The 24467-nt window shown below is 41.8% G+C and overlaps 1 protein-coding gene across 5 annotated transcripts in view; it reads right to left on the reverse strand.

Annotated features, from left to right (window-relative positions):
- The window catches only part of SORCS1 (sortilin related VPS10 domain containing receptor 1), a 589960-nt gene extending 567500 nt beyond the window's left edge, over nucleotides 1-22460 (reverse strand). For 2 of the 5 annotated variants that reach the window (XM_054503115.1, XM_054503113.1), the window contains exon 1: nucleotides 21346-22084. In XM_054503115.1, coding sequence (XP_054359090.1) covers nucleotides 21346-21903 — 558 coding nt within the window. In that variant the 5' untranslated portion in view covers nucleotides 21904-22084. Of the gene's footprint in view, nucleotides 1-21345 lie in introns of all 5 variants that reach the window. The other 3 variants (XM_054503114.2, XM_054503112.2, XM_054503111.2) reach the window with 2 other exon arrangements.
- Between the last annotated feature and the right edge of the window lie 2007 nt (nucleotides 22461-24467).

Consider the following 24467-nt stretch of genomic DNA (forward strand, 5'->3'; position numbering starts at 1 on the left):
TATACTAAAAATATCTTAGTATGGCTCAAATGCATACTTTCTATTCCTAGAAATCCCTCTCAATCATTAGTACTTCAGTCCAATGTCCAGTTTCACCTGCGGTTCTTCTCCCAGCTCTTCTTCAATGCCATCATCACTAGATCATAGGTAGGGTGACACTGACAGGGTTATGGAACAGATAAGGCCTTGGTTATTGTCCAGTCTGGCATTCTCATTTTGGAATGAAGGAAATAAGCCAGAGAACTAAAATTACTATCATTAAATACACAGGAAATTTGTGGTGGAACTGGGGCCAAGACCAACGTGTCCTGACTCCTAGCACTGGCCTCCCTGTATGTAGTTTCTAAAATTGCGAAGGTCACGTATGTTATACCTCCAGAAGCAAAGGATGAAGTAGTATGTAACAGAAAAAGGATATCACTCTTGATCATACATATTTTGTGACAGACTGTGTGCACTGGCCCTGCCCTCTACAGTGTTATCTTGAGAAAGTAGGTGTAAAAATCACAAGTACCATCAGTATCCATGGTCAGGCACTCACACAATGCCCTGAAAATGAGTTCAATGGATGAATTACTCCTACAAGTAGCTTTGCAACTGGTCTCCCTTTTTTCTATGTTTCACCCATACAATTTATTTTTGCTATATATGTTTTTCTTCCAAACTAAAATGGTGATTATGTCACTCCTTTATACATTCACAATAAAGTCCAAGCTCTTATTTTGTTTTGTTGTTTTTGGAGTCAGGGTCTGGCTCTGTCGCACAGGCTGGACTGCAGTGGCACGATGTTGGCTCACTGCAACTTACACCTCCAGGGCTCAAGCCATCCTCCCACCTCAGCCTCCTGAGTAGCTGGGACTACAGACACACACCTCCACGCCCAGCTAATTCTTCTTTTCTTTTCTTTTCTTTTTTTTTGAGATGGAATCTCCCTCTGTCACCCAGGCTGGAGTGCAGTGGCTCGATCTCTGCTCACTGCAACCTCCGCCTCCTGGGTTCAAGCAATTCTCCTGCCTCAGCCTCCTGAGTAGCTGGGATTACAGGCATGCGCCACCACACCAGGCTAATTTTTTTTTGTATTTTTAGTAGAGACGGGGTTTCAGCATGTTGGTCAGGCTGCTCTCGACCTCCTGACCTCGTGATCTGCCCGCCTTGGCCTCCCAAAGTGCTGGGATTACAGGCGTGAGCCACCACGCCCGGCCTAATTTTTCTATTTTTCTGTAGAGATGAGGTTTCACCATATTACCCAGGCTGCTGGTCTCAAGCGATCCACCCACCTCAGCCTCCTAATGTGCTGGGATTACAGGTATGAGCCACTGTGCCCAGCCCCAAACTCTTTCAATCTAGTTTGCAAGGCCCTTTTTGGTATGATGCCAGTTTTTCTCTCCAGCCTCATCTCCCATCCCGTCTGCCGCTTTGTATTCTCCCTTCCTTTCATGGGCTGTTCCCTTTTGTGCTCTGAGGGGCCACACATGCTTATCCTTCCCCTTAGAGCTTGCTTGTCTCGTGTTTTCATCTGGAAAATCCTATTTATCTTTTATATTTACCAGAAACATCATATGTAATATCTGCTTCAAAATCTTTGCTGATACCCTCACCTTACTCCACTCCCATTTGGCTAGATTCTCCTCCTCTGTAAATACCTGTGTTTTGCACTTACCAAATTATACTTCAACTATTTAATTCTCCCCTTAGACTTTGAACTACTTGAGAGGAGGACTATTTCTGTGTTCTTAGCCCTACCAGAAAGTTAAGCACATGATAGGGTTAATAATACTAAAACAAAGATGAAGAATTAGTAAACAAAACTCAAAACTGTTGGGTACATGCGTCCATGTTTTTAACCATGACCCTCTCCTTCCTCCTGTAACTTTTTGCTGACTACAGATGATGTGCCTGAGTATCAAAATGGTCAGCCACAGAGCTAGGCACACAACTCTCACATCTCATCATATACAAGGCATATCCCTGTGGAACATCACCTGGGTTTAAAGAAAAAGCATGACTCTGCAGCTAGCTGGCCTCAGCCAAACAAACAAGAGCCCGTGGCCTTGCCATACTGGGCACTCAGTAGTGAGCAGCTGAGCCTCAACTGAAGAGCCAGGTTCAGCACTGTCTCATAGGGAACAGCTCCACCTGCTGAACTCCTTGACATTCCTCTCTCCCTTCAGCACAGCTTTGCTAGAACCTATCAACATAAGAGTGGTCACAATTTTGAGAAATGACAGCATCACGATAGGGACAGAGAGATATTTTGCATTCCGTCACTTGCCTGCATTTTTTACAGGATTATAAGGATATATGTGTGACAAATATCCACATCACACTGTTAAAAAGGGGGAATAAAAGAATAGTTCTGTCAATATACCAATGCTTTCTGCAGCATCTCCTTTAAAGAATTAAGCCATCAGGATGCATGGTGCTATTTAATCTATCTCCCTCTTCAACAAGGTGGCAATAATCTTCATCTTCCAGTGGATGCAGGGGGAGGTGTAAAAGCATTTATATTTTTTTGCTCATATCCATCAGCAAACAATGTGATAAACACCAATGTGGGTGGTAGTGGGAGATGAGATGGGGCAAGCAATGAATAAAGCAGAGTGTTTGGTAGGAAAGTCTTGGGCAAACATATTTGGCATTTCCTGATGGTACAAGTTAGTTAAACTACCAGGAATTCTGGAAAAAGCGAATGTGACTGAATTAAATGACCAAAAGAAGAAAATGAGGAGCCTGGAGAAAGGCCAGAAGACCAGCAACTTCTGGGAAGGAAACATTTCATCAGTCATCCCAGACTGGCAGATTACAAAAATGGTTTTGTCTAAAAGATGCAAAAACCATTTATTATCCTGGTTTTCTTTCTTGATGGTGGTCCAAATACTGCATTTTAAGAAAGTCTGTCCTACTCTAAATCACTGTGCAGGAAAATTTACCCACATGCACCAAGTGTTTTAACAAAGAAATAAAATAAAATAAAATTATAAACTCATGATTTTGAAAACAATTGAGCATAAATAAAATTTAAGCAGGTCTAAAAATAATAAAGTCCATTAAAAATACAAACAAGTTGGCTACAGGGAAGTTTTAATAATAAATCAAGGTCAGAGAATTCAAATTTGTTCCGATTGAATTCAGGCAACTTAAATGTTAGGGTGAAATATAGCAAGTTAGCAAGTGCACACCCACAATCTAACTAAAACAGTTTCCGATTTGGGAGAAAAAAGGACAACTTTTAAATAGAGAGAAGCATTTTCCAGGTGAGAGAAGAAATTATTATAAAAAGAAAGAAGCCCAAATTATTTGCAAAATGACTATCCTTTTAGCTCTATTTTTAAGTCAGTGCCTTATTTCACTATTACTGAACTTTAAACAATTTCACCATTTTGTCATATACACATAAATTGTTTGTTTAATCATACCACTGGGGCAAGCATCCTGGTTTTCACAGGGAAGTAGCTCTACAATTTTACTGCATCCTTATATAACAGAATTTGCCTCAAAATTTGAAGACAAAGCAGAGACACTGAATGAGATTATCCAGTTTCAGCTATAAGTATAGCTTATAATATAGGTGTAGAAGCAGAAGCAGATACATGTGTGTCTGTATAAATGTCCATCACATACACCCACACACACAAATACTAACTCACCAATGTCCATGATAAGGAGAACCCTAAGCGTTTGTCTCTTTAGATACAGATTTCTGTAAATGCATTTTTACCGTATTTAAACCATGACAACCAGCACTCCACCTATTGCCTAAAAATGTTCATCTGATTTCAAAAAATGTTCCCTCTAAATGTTTTCCATTAACTCCTAACGAATGAGTTAGCTTTGGGGGTTTTGAAAAGTCTACTTCCCGAAAAGAATCCTGGATCATAACATCTCAAAGACTACAGAATGTGAGTGGATGCCCCATGCTCTTAGCTTATGGAAGATCGAGGCTATGACTGGTTTTCATCATGAATAAATCCCCAGCACCTGGTGTATGCCTGACATACACCAGGTATCCAATTAACAATCACTAAATACAGGAAAAACTTGAGGCTACTTGAAGATGATATGTCATAGTGTCCTAAATGCAGTAGAATATAGTGGTTAAGAGCTGAGCTTTTCAGACCCCAACTGCATGGGGTCTAAACTGTCTGGTGTTTTTAGACCCCAACTTCACAACTCCCAATTCTACTATCTGCTTTCTATGTGAACTTGGGTGAGTTACTTAACCTCTCACCCTAGGTTAAGTAGCTTAACTAGACTTTAATTTAGAGAATAATGATTGTGACTACTTCCTATTGTACTGGGAATAGTACAATTCCTTGTACTCATGTCTAGCGAATAATAACAGTACCTACTTCCTATTGTAGCAGATATGTGTTTCCCCTCAAATAGTGCCTGGCACACAGTAAAAACCCAGTAAGTATTAGTTATTATTATATTAACTATCACCCAACCCCTAAGTCCTTACCTACATTTAATTGAAATTCTATCATACCCCAACTTAATTGATAACCCCAGCAACTCTCAATTTACCCCTTCAGGTAAATGTGCCTGAAAGAAAATGTAAGTTTAACCTACAATTCTTTTTCTTATTGGCACACTGCTCTTAGTTCAGTCCATTATCACACATGCAATTTTCTTCTTCTCATAATGCAATATGTCCTCGTCATTTTTCAAACATTCTTGCCCTGCTGAGACTTCGCATCATGGGCGTTGGTTCTCAGGTCAGCTCCTTAAATGAAGAGCATGAAGCTACTTTCTCCCTCAGGCCTTTGGCAGTGCTAGCCCTGACTAGACGGCCATCAGCCCATCCTATCCACTGGAGCAGCATGCTTTATCAAAGTGCACCCCTACCCTCCCTGACACAAGGGAGCTGTGGCCTCCAATGCATCTGATTTGATCTGAATCTATGCTTCTTTCTCTCTCTCTCTCTGTCTCTCTCACTGTCTTTCTCTCTCTCTCTCTCCCCTCTCTCTCTTCCTGTGTCTCATTTTTGGCCACTTTTGTAGAACAATTTGGATGAGACAACTCAGACAGATTATACTTCAAGAATCAGGACAGTGAAAACTATCCAGGCAGCCTTTCTTTATGGTATATCAATGCTGACCATTTATCTTCTATACCAAGAGAGGTAAATAAAAAGATTCTATATTGCTTTAGTGTCCTGAAAAAAATATGCTTATTGCAAACCACCTATGTGCCAAATACTGGCATATAAAAATAAATGAAATGAAGCCTTGCCCTTGAGAAACTCACTATTAATTGGAGCACACACTAGATGATGCTTAGTGCTTGGAGGGAGACATAGAGAGAGTGACCTGGCACATAAGATCAGATCTTTTCTTCGTTATATTCAGGCTTCCCTTCTTCTTGAAAGTGTTGGAGAAATCTTCAGAAAGGAGGTGATATCCAAATGAGGACTTAAATAATGGAAAGGATTTAAGTGGACACAGACATGGCAGATTGAGTTTTTAAACAGAGGTAGCAAAGTTTTAGGCAGCTTGAGCAAAGGGGCAGGGATGGAAAATAAATGATCCACTTTGTGACTGGAAGTCTGCAATGGTTAGGAGTGTGTATGCCTTTGAGCCACGAAAACCAAGGGTCCAAAAAACACTCTCAGGTTGGCACGCAGATGACAACCACAGGACCTTTACTGTGCCTCACTGCTTACATTCTCTCCAATCTCCTAAATCAGGCCTTGGCAAACTTTCCTGTAAAGGGTCACAGAGTAAATATTTTAGGTTTGTGAGCTATACAGTCTCTGTCACAACTATTCAACTTTGTTGTTGTAGCAGGAAAGCAGCCATAGACAATATGTCAATGAATGAGTGTGGCCATGTTCCAATAAGATTTTATATCAAATAATTTTCACATGTCATGAAATATCATTTTTCTCTAGATTTTCCAGTCATTTAAAGAAGTAGTAACCATCTGTGGCTTGTGGGCCATAAAAAACGGTGGTAGGACAGATATAGCCCATGGGCTATAATTTGGCAACACCTGTGTAAATTACCTCAATCCTACCTGCAACAAAAGATAAATTATGTCTTTCCCTCTAATGGTGAATGCAAATGTTTCTTTAAAGATATTTTCAATACCTGGATTTAAGTTGAGTAAGAGGTACTAGGGTACTTATAAAGTTGGTGAGCTTTTAAGGCAAATATAATTTTCCCTTCTCCCTGCCCTAAGATTTTAATCTAACCAAATGAAAATCAAGGAGACTTTCATAGAGGGCATTAAACCAAGGCTTAGGTGATTGGAAGGGAGCTAATTCCTACTCTCTGGGGATAGTCATTTATTTGTCTCAGGGCATATTTGGGATCTGCTGAAAAGCTCTTTCTTAACTAATTTTTGTCTTAAAATGATGAAACTCCTAAATTGATTCTCTACTACCTAGCAAAAAATGCTAGGCAAAAATTTCTAAAGTCACAACACCCTAAAACCAGATCGGGACCTTGTAACATCATCTCAAACAGCAGTCTGCTGAGACTTACGTGCAAGGAAAGAAGGGAACTGAAAGACCACGAAGGTATCTCTTCAACTACTCACTGGCTGGTAAGCCAGCCCTGAGAGCACAGCTCCCTCTGTCTCTGACTATACATACATTTCAGCCCCAGTTTCATCCTTTCTGTTCTTTTTTTCTTTTATTTAGAAGGTAGACAAGAAGAACGGAAAGGGCCAACCAATTAAAAGCTAACTTTGCTTTCTGGGACTTTTCCATGTATTTAGCGTACATACACTGTCTCCAGTTGGCAAGGCATAACTAAGTTTGGATAACACTGGAGTGGAATATTCTATTGCATTTTCTTACTGCTGTTAAAAAAAATCGTGCTTTAATCATAAGTGGTAACCATCTGATTCATCCCAATATACTTGTATCTATTGGGACATGAGAAGCATGTCCAAGAAAATACCAAAAACAACCACTGTTAAGTCTTTAAAAGCAGAAACATACAGAATAACCAATAAAAAAAATCCCATCACCATTGTGCTAATCAGATTTAACTGTGAAGAGAGAAGACAGTGATGCTTTAAAATGGTGTGTACAAGAACGTGCATGTGCATTCTTGATTGTGTGTGTTGGTTGGGTGAAGATTAGGGGAGCAATTTATCTCCGAGAAAATCAGATTCCTTTGTCCAGTTTGAGGACAAGAACACAACATTCTAAGATGTGGAATCTAATCTGATATTTTAAAACACGGTTAGCCTTGGTTCCAAATATCTTAGACACTGAGACGATGAAGAAAGTGTTCTCCCAGTCACAGCTTGGTGATTGTGCTAACAACCTAAGATCAACCCAAGACCCAAGATATGAAGAATTAAAAACAGGCACTAATGGCCTTTTCTCCTACCCCGCCCTATTCTGTCTGCAAAATTTTTAATCTTGTATAAAGACCCAGCTTAAATGTCACTTCCCTTTAAAACCTTACCTCCCACTCTCAGGCAAAATTAGGTGTCCCCCACTCATCTTTGCTCCCATAGCACTTTGCACAAAACTCTATTATGGCTATTATGCACTTATCACAGTAAATTGCAATTTATTGTTTACGGGTCTATTTCCACTAGAATACGCACCCTTAAGGGTAAAGATCAGATCTTATTCATCTTTGTATTCCCAGCGCTCAGCACAGTGCCGACACAACAGCCACTTAAAACATGTTTTAGTATTTTTGTTATTAAAGAAATGCGTGCCCATGTTAAAAATTCAAAACAGCATAACTGGTATAAAAGGAAAGGTTAAAAGTTGTCTTTCTACCGTTCAGAACATCAGTCCCACCTCCAAAACAAAATCGCTCTTAAGAGATTCTTAATAATGCATAAATACTACATGAACCCCTTCCACTCCACACCCATCTGACAAACATATGGCTTCAAAGCCATCACACATGCAAGAGTGGCTACCTGTGCTAACCATCTGACATGGTTGGGTGCAAAATCACTCAAAGCAAAAGGCAAGTGAAGCATTGTGCTTTTGGAAGGGCACAGTCTTCTTAGCACCAGTTCTTCTATGCCCTTGATTTGATTATAAGTTCTTCTCACTCACTGATGTGGTTTGGCTGTGTCTCCATCCAAATCTCATCTTAAATTGTAGTTCACATAATCCCCACATGCCGTGGGAGGGAACTGGTGGGAGAAAACTGAACCATGGGAGCAGTTACCTCCATGCTGTTCTTGTGATAGTGAGTTCTCACGAGAACTGATGGTTTTACAAGGGGCTTTTCCCCATCTTCACTCTACACTTCTCCCTCCTGCTGCCATGTGAAGAAGGAGGTGTTTGCATCCCCTTCTGCCATGATTGTAAGTTTCTTGAGGCCTCCCCAGCCATGCTGAACTGTGAGTCAATTAAATCTCTTTCCTTTATAAATTACCCAGTCCCGGGTATATCTTTATTAGCAGCATGAGAATGAACCAATACACTAAGTTAGTACTGAGTAGTGGGGCACTGCTGTAAAGATATCCAAAAATGTGGAAACAACTTTGGAACTGGGTAGCGGGCAGAGGTTGGAAAAGCTTGGAGGGCTCAGAAGAAGACAGGAAGATGTTAGAAAGTCTGGAACTTCTAGAAAATTGGAGGACTCAGAAGAAGACAGGATAATCTGGGGAAGTTTGGAGCTTCCTAGAGAATTGGAGGGCTCAGAGACAGGATGGTGTGGGAAAATTTGGAACTTCCTAGAAACTAGCTGAATGGCTTTAACCAAAATGCTGATAGTGACATGGACAATGAAGCCCAGTCTGAGGTGATCTCAGATAGAGATGAGAAACTTGTTGCAAACTGGAGTAAAGGTCACTCTTTGTATTAGTCTGTTTTCATGCTGCTGATAAAGACACACCTGAGACTGGGAAGAAAAAGAGGTTTAATTGGACTTACAGTTCCACATGGCTGGGGAGATCTCAGAATGATGGTGGGAGGTAAAAGGCACTTTTGGTGGCAGCAAGAGAAAATGAGGAAGAAGCAAAAGTGGATACCCCTGATAAACCCATCAGATCTCATGAGACTTATTAACTATGATAAGAATAGCACAGGAAAAGACCAACGCCCATGATTCCATTACCTCACCCTAGGTCCCTCTCACAACAAGTGGGAATTCTGGGAGATACAATTCTAGTGGAGATTTGGGTGGAGACACAGCCAACCCATATCATTCTTGCTATGCAAAGAGACTGGTGGCATTTTGTCCCTGCCCTAGACATCTGTGAAACTTTGAACTTGAGATAAATGATTTAGGGTATCTGGTGGAAGAAATTTCTAAGTGGCAAAGCATTCAAGAGGAAGCAGAGAAATTCTGGGGGGAGAAATTCAAGCTTGCTGGAGAAATTGGCATAAGTAACAAGGAGCCAAATGTTAATCACAAAGACAATGGGAAAAATGTCTCCAGGGCATGTCAGAGACCTTCACAGCAGGCCCTTCTATGACAGACCCAGAGGCCTAGGAGGGAAAAATGCTTTAGTGGACCAGGCCCAGAACCCACTGCTCTGTGCAGCCTGGGGATATGGTGCCCTGCATCCCAGCTGCTTCAGCTCCAGCAGTGGCTAAAAGGGGCCAATGCATAGCTCAGGCCATTGCTTCAGAGACTGCAAACCCTAAGCCTTGGCAGCTTTCACACGGTGTTAGCCCTGTGGGTGTGCAGAAGACAAGAATTGAAGTTTGTGAACCTCTGCCTAGATTTCAGAGGATGTACAGAAATGCCTGGATGTCCAGGCAGAAGTTTGCTGCAGGGGTGGAGCCCTCATGGAGAACCTCTGCTAGGACAGAGCAGAACGGAAATGTGGGGTTGGGGTCCCCACGCAGAGTCCCCATGGGGCACTGTCTAGTGGAGCTATGAGAAGAGAACCACTATCCTCCATACCCCAGAATGGTAGATCCACTGAAAGCTTGCACCATGCATTTGGAAAAGCTACAGACACTCAATGCCAGCCCACGTAAGCAGCCTGGATGGGGACCCCACACATGGGACCTAGTGGGAGGTAACTGAATCATGGGCATGGTTACCTCCATGCTGTTCTCATAATAGTGAGTGAGCTCTCATGGGATCTGATGGTTTTATAAGGGGCTTTCCCTCCTCTTCACTCTGCACCTCTCTCTTCTGCCGTCACGTGAAGAAGGATCTGTTTGCTTCCCCTTCTGCCATGATTGTAAGTTTCTGGAGACCTCACTGGCGATGCTGAACTGTGAGTCAATTAAACCTCTTTCCTTTAAAAATCACCCAGTCATGGGTATGTCTTTATTAGCAGCATGAGAATGGACTAATACACTCACTGACACTTTTGCCTTTTATTTTCATCTCTTACTCTCTTTTTGTGATTCTCCTGCTTTGTTTATACACCTACATCACAGCTCTGTCTTTGTCTCCCAATATGACTTTCTTTGCCTGTGGTCTCTCCGTGTCTCTTTGTCTCTCATCTTTCCTTTTTCCTCCTCTTCTCAATCTGCCTCTGCTCTCTGGCTTTCCTTCTGTCTCTCTCTGCCTTTGTCACGAACTTATGTTCTTTCTCTTCCCTTCTTCCTCCTTCCCTCTCCCTCCTTCATTTTCTCCCTCTCCCTTTTCTTCTCTCTCTTATTCATTTTCTGTCTTCCATATATCTGTTATTTATGTCTCTCTGTCTCCTTCTCTCTGGGTTTTTTTTTTTTTTTTTTCCATCTCTCCTTGCTCTGGAGCTCTCTTTCCAATCAGCGCTCACAATCAGTAAACATCCTTACTGTGGCCTTATGATACTAATATTTCATTTTTAAGAGTGGAGACTTAAATGTTGTACATTGGTGCTTATGTTGCTGTGAATGTGTACAGACATATAAGAGTGCACATATTTATTATGTATATATTTATATGTACTTATTATATGATATGGAGATGGAGACCAAAATAAAGACAGAGATTGAGATTTAAACTGAAACATACGTTGTTTTATTGAGTGAATGGAGGTCACTGGAATTTCTGGGATATACAAGTCAGGTTGGTGAAACTACCATGGATCATTCTCTCTGGAATCAACAAAGGCGATGATAAACAAAAGGCCTGGTAGCACATGCTGCTGCATACCCAGGAAACAGACAGAGTGATCTTGCTCTTTTGCAAAAAGCCTGGACAGCAGACTGTCTCCCAACAATAGTGATTAAAAGGGAAACAGGCAACTTGAATGTGAGCTCTTGTACAGTTGTTGCCTGGAATTCAGTTTTAATGAGGCCAAGTTCACAAACTCGTTTGCTCTCTCTTTCATTTATTTTCATTTTAAAATAACTTTTAAAAATAACTCAAGCAATACACATTTATTGAGAAATGACAAAAAGAATGAACAAACACAAGAAACCTTGCATAGAATCCTCACGTTAATCATTATCACTGGCAAACATTTTGAGTCATATCTTTCCTGCTTTTTTTCCACAAAAGTTTAATTTTAAAGTATATAATAATCGAAAAAAACTGTCTCAAACCCTTACTATTTCCAGGTATATTTCTTTTCTTTTCTTTTCTTTCTTTCTTTTTTTTTTTTTTTTTTGAGATGGAGTCTTGCTCTGTCACCTAGGCTGGAGTGCAGTGGCACCATCTTGGCTCACTGCAACCTCTACCTCCCAGGTTCAAGCAATTCTCCTGCCTCAGCCTCCCAAGTAGCTGGGACTACAGACACCCGCCCGGCTAATTTTTGTATTTTAATAGAGATGGGGTTTCTCCATGTTGGCCAGGCTGGCCTCAAACTCCTGACCTCAAACTCCTGACCTCAAGTGATCTGCCCGCCTCGGCCTCCCAAAGTGTTGGGATTACAGGCATGAGCCACCACGCCCGGCCTTCAGGTATATTTCTAGGGACTTGGGATATATGAGAGAACAACATAGACAAAAACTCTGACTTAATGCGTTTACGTTTGTGCTATTTTGTAATTTTTTATTCTGGCATTTTGTGGAGTTTCCCACTTAAAAATATATATTTTTATAATCAACCTTTTAATGACTTCATTATTCTACAACACACAGGTACAAAGTTATAGGTTGTTCACAACACATAAAAACAAAAAAACTTTCCCAAGGAAATAGCAAATAAAATTGGAAATATTTAATAAGCAATTATTAAGTGGAAACAGCTAGAGATGCTGACAGGGATGCTAAAAAGATTAGGACAGTGCCCCAATCTTCAATATAAGAAAATAGAACTGGAGCGAGAGAACCTAAATGCAGAAACAGAAACAACATCATGAATGTCATATTACAAACATCTTTTCTTTTTTTCTTTTATTATTATTATTATTATTATTATACTTTAGGTTTTTAATAGGCCATACTGGAGCACTATTAATATCAATGAAACTGTAATAACAGCTAACCCTTATTGATGATTTAGTATATGCCAGATGTTCCGTTAAGAAGTTATATTATCTCTGTTAATCATCAAGCCACCATATAAGAAATATACCATTAGTATCCTCATTTTACAGATGAGGGAACTAAGGACAGAGATAAAGTTAACTGCACAAGTTCACATATCTAGTGGATAGCAGAGTCGCCAATTAACCCAATAAATTATATTTTAAATCATGTGTACTTTTTGCCATTTAAGACTTATTGTGGTTATGTGGACAGCCATGGAAGATAATTTTTTAGTATACACTGAATGACAGAAATTTCACCTGGGCGACACTGTACTGTCCTGTGTGATTTATAGAGCCTTACATTCCAACAGGTCTTCACTGTAGGGGGTCATGGTTTCCATTGAGAAGCTGATAAACACTGTGGACTGCATCTCTCCATGGGAAAAATTAAAGCATATTAACACAAAATTATGTAGACAATGGAAGAAGTCCATGGACTCTTAAACTCATGTGCAAATCTTAAGGAAATGATTTTCAAACTTGAGTGTTCCCAAGAATCTCCTAGAGAGTTTGTAAAATATAGATTCCTAGTCCCTTCTCCCCATCAGGACATTAAAAAGCAGGGCCCATGAGGACAGTACTTTGAGAAACATTGCCCCAGGCACCTATGAGTGAGCCCATGCCTGCCCAGTTAAGAATTCTTCTATCATTTCAGCAAAATGCAAGTCAGGGCAAGCAGGGCTGCAGACGATAAATTTCTAAACCAGGGTGCTGAATGTGCCTAAAATAGCCTTTTTCCCTTTAATGATTACAATCAAGAATGTACAGTGGGAATTGCTGAGATAAGGGGAAGATCTTTCGCTTTTAATCTGCCCCACCGACCCACCCACCACCCGGCCCCAAACCACCAAAGGCCCTGCAGCAGAAGGATTGATGGCCCATGATTTTGTGTCTCAACAGCTCCTGTTACTCTGGTTAGGGAAAGATGACTAGAGGCATCAATCTATTGGTTCCAGGGCACAACATGACTAGTTGGTTGTCTGATAACATGATTCTTATTAGCACTTTCTTTAAAAAGTGTACACATTGTGCACACCGTCACTGTAGGGTCATTAGTCAGCAGGGAGAAACCAAACAGCCCATCCCACACATCCTCCCAGGATAACAAGATGACACATATTAATAACCCCCAGAAGCCACTTGTGGGGATGGACAGAGGTGAGGGCTTCAACCCAAACAGCATCATGGAGCAGGTTATTGCCAAGTAAAGTGTCAGTGACCTGACAATGGGGTGAAGTGAAAGGGAGACCCCCAAGATATGTCATTCATATAAAGAGCTCCCCTACCACCCCATCTGCACTGAATTGTGGAGTTCTTTCTGAAGAAACTCAGAAATAAACCCATTCAAAAATAAACTTACACAAAAATAAACCCAGACAAAGCATGATTTATAGCAGAAAGAGCTTTGGTTCCAGAAAGGGCAAAAATCAAATCCCAGCTCTGCCACCTGCTAGCTGGATAACCTTGGGCAAGTTGTTTAAGCTTGACTTCTACAGCTTTAGAATGAGGATAACAATACGTAGTTCATAAAGGTGTTGTGAGAATCAAGTGAAATCATGTGGTGATGTTCCAGATCATATTTCCAGAGAAGCTGTTCACTAAATTGGTGGTTATTTATATTATTTTTGTTAAAGGAGACTTCTGATATAATCAATATGTCTTATGTAGATAGAGTTGTCCCTGATATTCAGCAAACTTTCCTTTGCTCTCTTCTTCCACTCTCACCCCAAAAGTTAGAAGTAGAAAAAGCTATAGCTGGTAACTCAATTATAATCCTTGAGCAAGTAAAACCCATTAGCATCAACAAGCAGTCCTTCAGTTTGACTACTCTGCTCCAAAATGTTGATTGACACTCTAGGTTTCCTATATGGGAAGATGTAGTGAGACCACCTTTAATATTATTTTTAACTAGCTTTTATCTGCATAAGAAAATCAAAGAGAGGAAGAGATGGCTATACCTCCCTTCTACCCCAAGCCACTAATGCAGTAAACCCAGTCATAAGTAGTCTCATCTCTGAAGTCCATTAGCAGTGGAATACATATGGCAGACAGGTTATTACTGGGAACCTCACTTCCAGAAGGTCCCATCATCACTCTTTAAGGTAACTTCAGCGGTTTAAACAATGTCAACAGCATGACTTTTCATGAGGCTACTTGTTTTGAAGCCCAAGACAAACAACTTGAAAAGCTGAACCTGGAACTCAGGAGCTCTATGGCCAATATTCACTCTTCTTCCCACAATGGAAAACCTTAAGGATACAGGTGCATGGGCTTCAGACAAACCACAAGGCTAGGGTGCAGCTGTGTTCTAACTCTTGCCTGCGGCAAGCCAGCAGTGGGCCAAACCAAGAATCACTCCTACAGTGTGACCAAATGTTATTTGACCTTCTTCTTCCACTAACTGACCTACTTAATAGGAACATCTTGGTTTCTTTATCTGAGAGTGTAAATGACATTTGTCTTTCCTATCTTATAGAATTGTGGTGAGAAAAAATACCTTAAGTCATGGAAGTAATGAGTCGATCTTTGAAAACTGAAGCATTTTGCAAAGAGAAAAAAGGGCTGTAACTGATCTAAAGTGGTATAAAAACATTCAGGAGTGCTATAGAAATAGACACAATATCTTTCATATGTGTGTAAAATCTCACATAGGATTTCCGACAGAGCATCCACGTCCTTTTTTTTACTCCTATCTACATTCTAGGATAAGCTCTGTTCTTTCATTCTAAACGTTGCACAGTAAGATTCCACCTTTGCTTCTTGCCAACTGTTTGCTTACTCCATCCGTACAATCGGAGCAGAGTTTGAGCTCCTTGACAGGAACCACTGCACTTTTATGGAGGCTGGCCTCACCTCGCAATGAACATACCTCTTCTCTGCCATCCCCTTTGGCCACTGCAGACACGCTGTTTGGCCAGTTTCCCCTCCAGGAGACACAAGTGCCTTCTCTACACCTTTTAGCCGCAAAATAAGGGAAGCAATTAAGACATACACAAAAACAGGACAAATATTTTACATACATTTAGTGGCTGAATATAAGCTGGCAAGGAGCCAAACGAGTTTATCCCCAAGGCAGCCTGAACAGTGATCTCTCTCAACAATAACTTAAACAAAAGAAAATCCTCTTGTGAAAACTCTGTGTGGAAAATATCAAGGTAAAAATGAAACAATGATGACTCCAGCTAAGATTTAATGTGCAAATAAGGTCAGTCACGTCTCTCAATGACCATAAAGGTTTTTATTTTCCTACTGGGCTTGGAATGTACCCAAATTTACTACAAGATTGATGTGTATATTTTTTGCTTAACTCATATTTTTCGATCATTCCTGAGGTTAAAACTTTCATTAAACATAGTTTTTAAATCAAGTAATTTAAATTCCTGGATATAAAGAGGAATGTTTACATCTTTTTCCTTGACCTTTAGTTATGACATCCATTCAGCTAAAAATATCCTTGTAATAATCTCCAACTGTTACTTACAATCTTCTCTACATTTCAAGGTTTGTCTGAAGTGCCTACTCTACAATCCAGCTTGAAGGCCATCCCAGCCAGAAGATGCCCAACTCTCCCCTGACTTCCTACAGCATGTTCTGTCCTCAGAGAACGCACATCTCCTGCTGTCTCTTAAGAAGTTTCTTTGGGTACAAGACCGATAGCTCATTGAGGGCAGGAATTATTTCTTTTCATCTTGTGTAGCACTTCACAAATATCCCTATGCCAGTGAATGACAAATGTTAGGAGCTCAATAAATACTTGTTGAATTAAAACTAAATACAATAATTTGCGTAAGGCTCTTGGCGTAATTTTGGCACACAGCAATTACTCCTAAATGGGAGCAATTATTATTCTCACATATAAATGAGATTAATGTATCTGCTTTTTTGCCCTATCCTATGAACTTCTAAGGTCTGTCTTAAAAAAAAATGTGGATGTAGTTCTCACAGTCAACATTCATGTCAATGTTCTCTAGAAAATCTCATTAAATAACTAAGAGATTTTTACTTTCTAATTTCACATGAGGCATTTTTCTGGGGGGGAAGGGGGGTCCAAAGTTAGGAAGTTCCTTAACATGAAGATGTAATACAATAAACCTAATAAACTATGTTTTGCTGCAAACCCATGTGCCCAGACTGAAATGAAGGCCTCCTGGGATCTCAAATTACTTGATTTCCCCTAAACAGATATGCATATGAACTGAGGAAAAAGGAAGAACCTTGTGAAATAAAAGGTTTGTTCCCTTACAGGTCAAGAGTATAGGTCATTGTGTCATTTCTACATCCCCAACACTCCTAGTGCACTTTACTTAGTAAATGCAGCAGGTATCCAGTATCTGTGTGAATGAAGTATTAAATTAGTTTTGACCTGTAATGGATTTTAGTCTATTAGTGCCATTTTACAGAGGATGAAATTGAGGCTACAACATTTCAACATGCTATGACTACATATCTAATTTTTGTATACAGCCAGTATTATAACCCACAATTCTTAATTTCCAGTAGAGAACTCTTTCTTCCCATGAGCAAGTAGCATTTATTGAGCATTTACTAGGAATAAAGCACTTTGTATCCACGATGTCGCCTCCTGAGGAAAAAAACCTCCGAAAGATATACTATCCCCATATTTTAGATGGGGAGACTGAGGCTCAAAGAATTTAAGTGACTTACTCAAGGCAATGTGCTGATTTAGCAGGACAACTAAGATTCAAACTCGAATCTGTTTGATTTCAAACCCATTGCCTTCCAAATCACACCACATTAGCATTCATATAGCATTAAGTACTGAGAGAAGGAATTACGTGGGCTTGCTAGAGAAAGCTAAAATCTTTCATCATTTTACTTTTTAAAAGGTCAGCTCCCCCCACCGAAAAAAAAAACTGTATCAAAATGTATAGCCAAGTGAAGCATTCATAGCCAATGTGTCTATAATATCAGATTTGTCATTAAATTAGAAAAGGAATCTATTCCTGAAGAACAACTGAGCTGAAAGCTGAATGATCGCAGGTTACCTCTTGCTCACTGAATCACCAGGTGCAGATTCCATGTCTCACTGAAGATGAAGAGGTGGGTGGATGAGAGAACAACCAAATCACTACTTAAGGTAAAGGGTGCAATGTGACAGGCACATGTTAATGTCCTCGCTTTTCTACAAGGAGATGGAGCTTCCAGCTAAGAGTACGTCCTCCTCCACCATCATCAGAAAATCAACTCAAGATAGGATTATCTAAAATACAGATTCCAAAAGGTCTGAGTTTTTCCGTCCTACTTTAAAGTCCATTGAACAAGCCCTTCTGTGCAGTCTGGGAATAGGATCACTTTGGGTGACAGTCTCTGTTCTGCCACTGACCTCCTGTGTCTACATGGCAATTCATTTAGCCTCTTGGAACCTCAGTTTCCTCCTGTATGTAATGACAATAATAACACCTACGCATGACATTTCTGTGAAAAATTAAGTGAGATGATGAATGTAAAGCATCTACCCCAAAAGTTGGCCCAGATTGAGACTCAATTTATTCACTAATGTTGGATGGTAAGTGTCAAATCCCAGAACAACTAGAAGCAAAGAGGTACACAGAAATCAAGCAGTCCATCATGTGCTATGAGAAATGTAACATTAAAGATGTCATCACGGCAAAATAGAAGTCAAGTAAAACCCTCTGTTAACAAGTCTTGTAATACAATTGCCAGTGAGAAAGGGGTAGGGTGGTGAATTGAAATACTAAACTTAACTCGGCATAAAAATATGAAAAAGAGATATTAACACCCGTCACCTACTTACTACCTACAAAGGATTTTATAAAGATTAATGCTTCAGCACTTTAAAATCCCTTGGAAAGAAGGAATAAACACATACACCATTATGCATACATATAAAGGCAAATATATATTTTAACACTCTAAGGATTACTATATAAATTTAGATCAGGGCACAGCATGCCTGGGATGAGTAGGGTGGGAACAATATGTTCTTGCTTACGACACCAAGCTCATGACAAATGATTCATACCCAGCACCTTTCATGCCAGAAGATCCCCCCAGGTGTTCCACCAACTCTAGCAACAGTTTCCATCAATCGAGACTGCAGTACAGAGGAATCACATCACACCCACAGATGAGGGAAAACAGACATGTCTTTATACAACTGCTCAAGTCCAACAGCTGAGGGGGCAGGAAAGAGAAGGGAAGGAGGTGAGTGAACCATCCAGAATTCCTCACCAGATTGACAGGCAGCCTATAATTACCATGCATTTGCACCTTGAATGCAGATGTTGTCATAATCAGAGACTCTTCATAGCAAAGGCTTTTTGCTAAAGATGAGAGGGGTTCACAGGATGTGCATTGCCTGTGGCCCTGAATGGGTTTGGGGGCAGATATATAGGGGAGGACATCTAAATGTGAAAAGATAAGAGTCCCCCATGCCCCTCCACCACTCCAATCTGGCCCTCGGGTTTAAATTAGTGAATTTCCCACCCTGGGGTAAAGTGAAGTGCTGTTGAGAGTCCCAAACAAGTGTATGAGGCTTTAAAGTCACACTGCCCTCTTACGTATAGCCTGGCTCCTAATTCTCTGTAGTTAATCTGACCGGCATAGCCCCCCCAACTTTAGAGATGAAAAAATCCACATTCAGCGGACACTCAACTTGCCTCCGTCAAACCACAAATAAGCAGAACTAGAATTCAGGTCTCCACTCTGCTTTGCATTCTACAAAACTGCCAAAAAATTAAAGTTTATTTGTGCTTTCTTTCCCTTTAAAAAATATTTTAAACTTTCTCTAAGTCTGTTCCAGATACGTAGGACTGGCTTTGTTTTGGAGGACATAGATAAAGACTATTTCTCTTTCTCCACTATCTGTATGTATATACGTAAAAAAAGAAAAAGAAGAAACACCTTTGTGTGTGATGACCAGAGCAGAGACTGGGTCAGAAGAGGTCTTTATGGAATAAGAGACTTCAGGGGGCAGAAATCTCACCTCATTAGTTAACATGATTTGAGTGATCAAAACTTTAACACTCATCACCTTATTTCCTACGTTATCTCAGACCTGCCTGCATGTTCAATGCCCTGACCCTAACAAGCCCTACTAGAATTATAAGCACCATTTATTATTATTTTTTAATGCTGGCAGTGCTTGGCACCATTTCCTAAATGGAGGTTAAAAATTTGCCAAAGATGTATTCTACTTTTCTCTTTCTTTCCAAGATCTTTCAAGAGATGAGCTAAAAAAAGAGGTCTAATGGGTGAGTGATATTTTACAGCTTGAATTACATTAAAAGCCAGAAACATTTTGAGTCCAAAGTCTTTTACTTCTTAACACAACAAGAGCTAACATGTCTGATGTGTTTCGAATCTCCCCTTAAAGCCAGAAGCTTTGAGTTAATCACTTAAAGCAGTGTGAAAGTTATTCAATCAGTTTAAGAAGATTCAAGTTCAAATTAGAGGATTAATTTTAGTGGCTATGATATGAAAGATATACTAGTTAAGGTAAGGAATGAGGGCAAGGGTCTCCAGAACTTGAATGGAAAGAATTTCAGCTTCATTTATTTGATCAAACCACTCCTGAGAACCATATAAAATCACAGACTCTGTCATGAAGGAGGAATTGTAGGGAAAACGCTGCTACTACTCTCAGGACAGATACATCAATGCTAAATATTATCTATCATGATGTGCCTTAATACAATTTATATCTATGTACCCAAGGAATTCATGATGACAGATCAGTATTTTAAAATGTTCACAACTCTCATTAAAAAGCTGACAATGAGCACAGCTCACTAAAGTGGCACTACTCTGGGAAGGTTTCTGGGAATTACATCACAACAGAAAACGTTTTGAAAGGTTCTAGACTGCATAAACTGTGCATATTACAAACACTACAATCTCAATTACCTGGTTGAAGCTGTAAAACTTGAAATTTTTTTCCCCCATTTTACCCATCCTTGGTTGTTATGTTCTTGTCTATGTCTGGAGAAGTTTCCACACTTTAAAATCACTTTTAGTTATTACAATCAAAGCTGGTTCTTTACTATTTCAACTCACTGAAGTTTCTAGGTTCAATTTAAACGAGAATAGCTCCCTCAGATTGCAGACATGCAAGCTTTTCTGAAAATCTAAAACCTTTCCTGATATGACCAAAGCTCATGGACTTGCATCCTAAGTCCCCTGGAATCCAGCCTCCTGGAATTGAGCAATCCCTTTCCTGCCTTCATAAAGGGAATGTTAAGTCTTTATTTGTGCTCTTCATTAGAGGAGGTCAGGCAATGGGGGAGAACAGGGAGTTGTTGTCACTGGGATATATCTGATCTTCCTGGGACTGACCATGCCAGAGAACAACCGCTCATTCACGGGCTGGAAAGCCCCAGTTCTCAAAACACACTCGCTTAGTGCTGTTAGAAGATGCTGGAGAGTTCCTGCCCTGAAACTTGCAACCACTTGGTCCCTAAAGCAGAGGATACACTGAAGAACACCTTATATACTCTCCACTGCAGTTCTCCCTTGTGGGGAAGAAGGGGTTAGGAGCTCTGCATGAAATTAAAATAAAATAAAATAAAACGCCTACATATATGGGTCTTCTTAATCTTCCTTGAGCCAGTACATAGGTCTGGCAAGTAAAGGGAAAGTCACCTGAGGGGATGTCAGCCTGCCTGGAAATTTAACCCTTTCATCTCTGTTTTAGGAGAACTTTAACCCCTCTGTTTGCCTGGTCTTCAGTTCCACACACCAATGCGACCAAGGCAACAGGAAATAGGGATTTGACTCCTCAGTTTGAAGCTGTGGCATTTGGAGAGGACTCTGATGGTGTTGGTGGGAGAGATGGGGAGGTTGGTCTCCTAGTAGGTGATGTTAACTCTTGGGAGAAGTGGGCAGAGACCAGTTTGCAGCATCTCCCAAGTCCAGAAACCCTATTTCCCCCCAGTTCTCCATCAGATCACACAGCCGACTTTAACCCTTTCCATCTTTCCACCCCTTTGCCCTCAGTCCCATTCTACTCACGCTGCTGTTGTGGCCAGACCAGTGGACCATGGCTTGGTTGTGTGCTGAGTCTCCCGTCAGCGCAAACGTGGTGCTGGTCAGTCTCAGCTCCTCCATCCGGAAACGGGTGGCTTTGTCCGGGTCCCGCTCCCGAGTCCCAGGCTCCTGCTGCCTTCCATCTCTTAGCACTCCCCGGGGGCGCCGACTCGTGCCCTCTCCCCGTTCTGCCTTCTCCTGATCCCCTCCGCTCCGTCTCCTCCGGCCGGAGCGTGCAGCAACCGCCACAGATGCCCCAGTGCCCCGAGCCCGCTCCAGGGATAGCGTTCGGTCCCCGGGGGCCACTGAGAACAGGGGACGCACTACGAGGGGCAGGGGCGTGGCAGGAGCCCTGCCTGGCCGCCCCTGATGGGAAAAGCCCCTAGGGGTCGAGGCCGAGCGTGTGGCCGAGCTGGGGTGCGGCGGGGGGCAACAGGAGCCGCCACCGCAGACGCCCGGGGCGCAGAGGACCAAGAGCCCCGCGCCGGCGAGGAGCGCGCTCAGCAGGGCTTGGGGGCCGCCGCTGGCGCCAACTTTTCCCATCGCGGGAGCGAAGAGCAGCGGAGAGAGGGGTCCCAGACCGAAGGTGGCGGCGCGGAGCTCTGCGCTGGCGGCTGTTGGGGGCCGGCGCTCAGGACCCCAACTCCATCCAAGTTGCGCCGAGGTGGGGGCGGGCGGAGGCGGCGCCGGGCAGGTGGCGGCCGCTCTCCCGGGCTGGGCTTGTGCCGAGCGCGGGTCCGGACGGAGCGAGCCGCCGCCACGCGGGGGTGGAGCTGAGCTGAAGTCACTGGCGGAGCGGGCGCGGGCGCTGGCGGGCGACGCGGGAGGGAGGGCTGGCGCTGCCGGGGCTTCGGGCGCCGCTTCCCGCGGCCGAGCTGCGCTGCGCACCGGGTCTCCGGGCGCTGGAGGCGCCGCCGGCGACCTCCCCTCGGCCTCGCAGGCGCTGCTGCCGCCTCTCCCCGCCGCCCACTCTGCGCCCCGGCGGCCGCGGGTCCCGGCGCTGAGTCCGCACACCCTGCCTGCGGGGGCGGTCGACCCCGGGCTCCCGGAGCAGTCGCTGTGTCGGGAGCTTCCTATTCCTGCTTTATTGTTTCTATCAGTCTATGTTGCTGTTTCCTTTTTTCTCCGTCTTTCTGGTCTTTTCTAGTTGAGGAGATAGGAATGGGTGGGCTTCTGCTCCTTCCCTCTCTTATGCTTCCTGAGTTGGCATCTTGACCTTACCCGCAGCAGAGCCTGTGTGTCCCAGCCTGGGGGAGATCCCGGAAAGGCAGCAGCAGAGAGTGATGTAATTAAATGATCTCGTGTGTGTGTGTGTGTGTGTGTGTGTGTGTGTGTGTGTGTGTGTTAGTTTGGGGGATTTTTTTTTTTCCCATCAATTTTAACGCTTAGATTTCTCTCCTAACCTCCTAAAGCATTCACTGAATTTGAACCCAATCTTCCTGCATGCAATCATATTTAAGAAAACGCTTTCCACTACGCGTTTTTTAAGCGGATGTATCTTGGTTTCCCTAAGAGACTGCAAACTCATTGAGGACAAGAAGATCAAATTTCGAGCAACTTGGAGGAAGTGACCTGTTTTTTTGTTTACCATTTTCCTCAGTACGAGGCACAGTACCCTACATGGGAGGAAATCGGCCAGTCATTAGTTCAATAAATATTTATTGTGAGCTAATGCATATCTGCATAACAAATAAATACAGGAAAGAAGGCACAGTACTTATAGTTATTCTGTGTCACTTGGTGCCTGGCCCAGTGCTACTGCCACATGCTTTGAGATCCCTATTAGCAAGTCTGTGATGGTGCTCTGCCACTGGTTTGCTTTGGGACCTCAGACAAATCACAATCTCTCAGCTTCCTAAGCTTTAAAATTAAATGGTCACATTAGATGACCTTTAAAATCCCTTCCGCTCCTAAAATTCTATAATTGTATGATTATAGTATCTGCCCAGCCTAGCACCCCTGCTACTGTTCGTAAGTTCAGATGAAGATTTATAGCAGGTGAATGGGCCTTGAAAATGGCAAAGAATTTCCCAAAATCCAATCCTTTTTAAAGTAGACAGTTTGCTTCTAAGGGTTGAAATGGTTTCAGATTTCTTTGCAGTCTTCATATACGTAATATTCTCTTATGTACATGTTAGTTATTACATTATTTAATGAATATTTACTGATTGAATAAATGAATGACACAACAAAATAGTACCGATTCCAGTTTCTAGTTACATTTTTGTTCATTTTCATACTAGAATAATAACCTCACTGAAAAATCTGTATACCGTGTTTGCGATGAGGCCAAGTTCAAAGTAATACGGAGTGATAATTACTCTTCAATTAGTGAAATTCTTTCTAATGTTGTCCAAGAAAACGTCCGTTATATCAGTCCAATCCAGAGAGGTGTTGTAAAATATCAGCCTAAGTTATTGTTCTTATGACCAGCGCAGGAAAAGTGCAAATGCAAGGAGGGCAGGCTTCTCAGCCATTAAACTTGAGTACCTAAAAGGACAAAAGAGTGTCCCGTTTGTCGTTAAAGAAGAAATACAAGCAAAAGCACCTTTATGCCTGGATCCTCCAAAACAGAAAGGCAGGCTGGCAGGCTATGGCCTCTAGATGGAGGAGAGGAGAGCCAGAGGTCCTCTCTCCTCCTCAAATTGCAAATGTTCTTTGTCAAAACCCAGAGCGGTCGTTTTTTCTTTCCTTAGAAAGGTTTTTAGAGCTTTGCAGGATCATTTACTTAATGACTTCTTTCTATGCCCTGCTAACCTCCTTTCCAGTCTGGATAAGTACATGGGAATTCCTCCAAGAAAGGAAAACCAGATTAAAGAATCAGAACCCAAATAAATTATCATCCAAATATAGGCTAGAAGAAGCAAAATGGAAAAGAAGACATCAGTGGATTCAGATTTCCTGGCCTTAGTCTATCACAGCCCTACCAACATTTATGTTATTTTGGTTTCAAAATGGAAGCGCTTCCTGAAGAATGCTGGTACAAGTAGAGTTGATTTTTCCTTCCCAGAATTTACAACCTCTTTTCAAACACACCTGTCAGAATGATCCCTTTAAAGTGAAAGCTTTTGCAGCCCATTTGCTGGGAGTTCATAGAGAGCAGGCAA

This window comes from Pongo pygmaeus, chromosome 8 (assembly GCF_028885625.2).
Source record: "Pongo pygmaeus isolate AG05252 chromosome 8, NHGRI_mPonPyg2-v2.0_pri, whole genome shotgun sequence".
Lineage (NCBI taxonomy): Eukaryota > Metazoa > Chordata > Mammalia > Primates > Hominidae > Pongo > Pongo pygmaeus.